This window comes from Magnolia sinica, chromosome 6 (assembly GCF_029962835.1).
Source record: "Magnolia sinica isolate HGM2019 chromosome 6, MsV1, whole genome shotgun sequence".
Classification (NCBI taxonomy): domain Eukaryota; kingdom Viridiplantae; phylum Streptophyta; class Magnoliopsida; order Magnoliales; family Magnoliaceae; genus Magnolia; species Magnolia sinica.
In genome coordinates this window covers 88,156,919-88,162,584 of record NC_080578.1, presented here as the reverse complement: position 1 = coordinate 88,162,584, position 5,666 = coordinate 88,156,919, and the positions used below count along the sequence as shown (strand labels likewise).

Sequence of the window (5,666 nt, the reverse complement as noted above, 5' to 3'; positions counted from 1 at the left end):
TCCGGCCCCACCTAAGTTCCCAGCGCAAGAACTTCCTGTGGAGGGCTTTCCCAAGGAATCCCTGTCCCATTCCTCCAAGGTGTTACCTGTAGAGCACCCTCAGGATTTACCACTGTATGACCCATTTACGGCCCATTTACCTTTTTAAGCCCACTTCTTTTTACCTCTCTAAAATAAGCCTCAGCTATACGGACGACTTACCAAAGGTAGAAAATGCCCCTGCTTTTTCAGAAACGTGATTTCTAAAAGCTACGGTCAGACCTATGGCTATGGATTATAACCGTAGCCATAGATACCATAATCCGTAGCCATAGAGGGACTATCTGGGGTGGGTTCGCGGAACTTCCGGCCCCCCGCCAGTTGCTAGCCTGTCCGGCGGGGCCACGCCCATCTGGCGGCCCCCTATGACTACAAATTATAACCATAGCCATAGACGGACTGCTGCGGTGGCAGTCTGTGCATTTTTTTCTTTTACATGGAGATCTTTATTCTACCTACAATTTTCTCTAATACATATTTATATAAATATGTATATATAAGCATATAAAAAATTTTTCACTCTTTTTTTCATTTCTTTCTTTATTCATTTATCAAGAATATCTTCTAAACCAAAATTAGTTACTTGAGGTACCCTATATGATTTTGGGGTAGGAGAAGCTACTTTAGCCAACCAACCTTGTTATTTTCTAAGATTCCATCATGTTGATGGTCGAAAATCCATTTCATTCACTTCGCGGTCAATTTCATTCATTTCATTTACTTCGCGATCAATTCCATGCATTTCACGGTCAATCCCGACAAACGGGGCTGACCCCATCTAGACACGGTTGACCCCGCAAAATGCATGGAATTGACCGTGAAGTGAAGTGAATTGACCGTGAACTAGAATCCATGAAAGTTCAATAAACATAAATCAAAGCAAAGCTAACACCCTAATCACGCTACAAGCTTCACCTCTTAGCCCTAGCTAAGAGGTTTAGCTAACCATGGATCTGATTAACTAATTCTCAAAAGAAAAGAAAATAAACAAAAAAAATAGGAATTCTTTCTCACTCCCTCTCTCTTACTGACGTTCCCAGCCACTCGGATGGATCCCTCTCTTTATTTCTTCTCTTTCTTTTATAACACCACCAAGGTCGGTCGGCTTGGAGACTTGCAGAACCAGCTTTCTTTACGCAATGCAATTCAAAAAATAACACCGAATTGCTCACCTCTGTTCAGCAAAAATGCACAGATGGGTTGCGTTTGAAGTGAATCCGAGAGGTAGGATCGCCCAAACTAACAAATCCGACCACATAAGATGGTAGAAACTTGCTTGGATAGCTACTGGACGGTTCAGATTGACAGGCCGATCACCGCCATGGTCGTACAACTGTCCACAAAACTCGGACTATGTCCGGACGTGAAACAGAGCCTGTGTAAGACGGTTACGCTGTGATGATGGTGGGGTCCATGATCGGTGATGCCTGGAAACTCCATTCCGTCCACTGGATTCCCCTCGCAAAACCAGTCGGGTATGGATGACTTTTGCTCAGTTTTGGTGTGGCCCACAGAACTTTTCTTGCTGTCGTTCGTTCCATGTTTGAACGGTTGAAAATCGATCAAGCTATCCTATTTTAATTCCCTCTTCTAGTTCTTGGTCATATGGTCCTTGGGCTTCGAATGGACGGTTCGGATTGCTCGAATAGACACTCATGGTGGCCCACATCAGCACCCCACATGGACAGTGTGCGGATGCTAGAATGAAAACAGAAATTCTATTTTAAAGATGGAGAGCTTGGTCAAATCGAGTTTGACCAGCTTGAGTGGTCCGGTGCACAGCGGGCGTACACTGCGGTGTACACCGGCCACATGAAGTGGGGTCCATCTTGATTTTTATGAGAAATATAATCCATCCATCCTTTCTTCTAGCTAATTTAAGGGGTCAAACCCAAGTTTGAAGCATATCTAGATAACAGGTGGGACCAAATCAATGTTTTATGTCCTGATCTATCCATTGGTCTACTTCCAGAGGGATCTAATGGCTACAATTTTACATGTACGGTTAATTTATGGTCCTTAGGCCATATATATAGTTTCAATCTAATCGGATGGTGGGAACCCTGTGATCTTGAATTCTGGAAGACTTTCAGGACACTTGAACTTCAGTTTCTCGATTTTCTTGGATCTCTGGCGTGTAACTTCCTCGATCTCGGTCCCCTGGGGTCTGTCCCTTAACTTGGTGATTCCTGAGCATTAAATCTATGCTTTTAGTATCTTTTTCAGTCCATGCTCGTACATTCACCTTACATCACAAACACAATTAAAATAGGGCGTTGTGTCATGTTTGTAAAATTCAGTAATAACTGGGGTCTAATATGCAATACACATGATTATTCATTAGATTCATTAGCTTCTTCTGGATATGGCTCTGCTGGCTATGGTGCAAATACAAGGTATATGGAGCTGCAAGTATGAATGGTCCTAGTTCAGCTGTTGTTGGTAGTGCTGGGACTGTTCCTGCACAATCAGGCCAATCTCCATGTGGGGCCACGGGTTATGGGAACCAGGGATATGGCTATGGTGGTTATGGTGGGAATGAGGGGTATGCTAATCCTAACAGCTATGGTGCTGTAGGGGGGCATGCTTCAAGCACCCGAAATGCTAATGCTGGTGGTGGTGGGGGAGACCAACAAGGGGCAGGTACTGGCTACATGGGCAGTGGCTATGGTGATGCCAATGGGAATTCTGGCTATATGAATGTAGGATGGAGGGGTGATGGCTATGGTGCCACCCAGGCAAATGGCCCCTCTGGTGGTTATGGTGGTGGTTACAGAGGTGATCAGTCCAGGCAGGCTCAACAGTAGTGAAATGCAGCTGGCTGCGATGTCAACTGGGTATTTCTTATTTTGAGGAATCTTCCTTTTCTTACTCTCAAAATCTGGACTTTCGACGCGCGGTCCAGATGAAAGCGGATTTTGGGACTAGTTGGATTGCTTGAATCTTAGAAGTTAGCAGTGGTAGCTATTTTTCTAGTATATAATGAGTAGTTCTGAGTAGCAACACATACCACTCTCTAGTTTTTGTCTTGAAGTGCAGTTTGTTATGTTTGGCTTGTTTACTCGCGCTTGCTTTAGCTATATTCTGGAGCCTTTTCCTCATCTCTAGTGTTAAAGCTAGAGTAGCTTGTATTAGACTATTTACCTTGTGTGCTTGGATACTTATGTTGTTGTTTTTTTTTTCCTAAATAATATGGCATTAAGCATTCTGATAAAAAATAAAAATAAAATAAAATATAAAAGATTCAATTTATAACTAATTAATCTAGCATATATAAGGAGTTAATGGAGCAAACTTATCATGGGAACAAGATACATTACCTCCTAGTGCAACTAGTAGAAGTATGCATGTACGTAAGCAATTCCAAATATGGCATAATGATTGTAATACAATTCTTATAAGATAGGTTAGAGTGATACAATTTAAGACATTCCTACATGATTATCAATGTCGATTCAAGACTAAAGGAACCACATTCAATATTTTCACAATTACAATGTCTTTATACACTTAAGCTTAAACTACCTTAGAATTTAATGAAATGAGGAAGCCATGTGGGATATCCCTCACCTTGGGTGGGTTCTATCCTTGATCTGGTGTCTTTACAAAATGAGTTCAAGAGTTTTAGAAATTAGATAAGTATGCGTTTAGGTTCTTAGTTAGAATGTGCACATGAGTCATTAATCATGTGATTTAAATGAATTACTTGATCTTGGAATTGGTTGAAGGGAAATATCCTTCATGGGGGACAGTCGCAAACAGCACCTGAATGAGACATCATAAGATTAGTGAGTCACTATTGAGTTGACTCAGTTGGGATTCTCAACTACAATCCAGGTGAGTGTAGGGTTTAAGGAAACCATCTACTGTAGTAATATTTGTTGGGTTCCAAGATGAGGGTTCTCAAACTCTCTAGAGGTGGTATCTGCCATTAGTTTGAGGTTTATTTTAGATTCAACTCAGTTGGAAAACTAGACAAGTCAACTCGTGGTTGAGTTGGACGAAATTCCAATTGAAGCCAGTGGGTTTTTAAGCTTCATACTTGGGTGGAAGTTTTCTTCTATTAATGGTAAGATAGAAACCTGAGTCCTTCCTCCTCTAACGGCTGACTGAGTTTGTAATCTGGTTTTGTAAACAGTCATCGAGTCAGCTCGTAATGGTTGTTTGAAGTGGACCAGGGATGGGTTTTTGAATTTGTACTTTATACTGGGAGCAACCCTCTCTACAAGAAATAGGCCTTTTACCGACGAAATTATTGCCGATGAAGTCATTTTCATCAGTAAAAAACCACTCTTACCGACTAAATTATTTTTTGTCAGTAAAAAAATTTTCCCGATGACTTTTACCAAAGAAATTTGAATTTCGTTGGTAAAAAAATTTTCTTGATGATTTTTACTGACAAAATTATTTTTCATTGGTAAAACTTTTTTCCCAAAGATGGTACGCCGCTTTTACTGACGTTTTTTTTCATCGGTAACAAACTTTTCCCAACGTTTATTTCGTCACTAAAAATTCCCGACGAACCAGATAGTTCGTCAGTAAATGTTTTCGTAACAAATAAAAACGGTTGCTAACAATATTTTTATTGACAAAATAAATCGTCGGTAATAATATTTTTATCGACAAATCATAACCGTCGAGAAAAGATTCCCACCACGACCAAAAAATTCCCACCACAAAAAACTGGACACTTTTATCGACGAACACTTTTTTGTTAGTAAAAAAATACATTTACCGACAATTTATTTCATCGCTAATAATATTTTTACCAACGAAATAAATTGTCACTAATAAAATTTTTACTGACGAACCATAACTGTCAAGAAAAGATTCCCGCCGCAACCAAAAAAATTCCTGCCACAAAAAACCGGACACTTTTACCGACGAACACCTTTTCCTCGGTAAAAAATACATTTAACGATGATTGATTTAGTCGCTAAAAATAAATATTTCTGACAAACTAAATAGTTCGTCGGTAAATGTTTTCCCAACAGATAAAAACCGTCGCTAATAATATTTTTACCGACGAAATAAATAGTTGGTAATAATATTTTTACCAACGAACCATGACCGTCGGGAAAAGATTCCCGCCACGACCAAAAAAATTCCCACCACAAAAAGCCAGACACTTTTACCGACGAACACCTTTTCGTTGGTAAAAAATACTTTTACCAACGATTGATTTTGTCGCTAAAAATAAATATTTCCCTCTGTCGGTAAATTTTTTCCCGACGGATGAAACGGTCACTAATAATGTTTTTTACCGACGAAAAAATCGTCGGTAATAACCCTAATGGTTTTTTTACTAACGAATAAAACCTGTCGGTAATAATCCTCTATTTTTTAAAAATAGTATGTTTGTGTATGTGTGTGTGTGTGTGTGTGTGTGTGTGTGTGTGTGTGTGTGTATACTTGAGAAAAAATTAAAATATGAGAAAATATTTGAGATTTTGAAAATAAAAATTTAGAATTTGTATTTTAGATTTTTTTAAAATATTTTATAATAAAAATGATATTTTATTAAAAGTTTTCAAAGAAAAATTAATAGTAAAAAAATATACATTTTGAAAAAAAATGTTATTTTTAAATGGAAATTGAAATTTATCTGTGAAAAAAGTAATTTACTA

At 38.8% G+C, this 5,666-nt stretch overlaps 1 protein-coding gene across 1 annotated transcript; it reads left to right on the top strand.

Moving 5' to 3' along the window:
* The first annotated feature begins 2,453 nt into the window (after positions 1-2,453).
* On the top strand, positions 2,454-2,846 carry LOC131249704 (glycine-rich cell wall structural protein 2-like). The gene has a single exon (XM_058250479.1). The coding sequence runs from the start codon at positions 2,454-2,456 to the stop codon at positions 2,844-2,846; it is 393 nt and encodes a 130-aa protein (XP_058106462.1).
* The last annotated feature ends 2,820 nt before the right edge of the window (positions 2,847-5,666 follow it).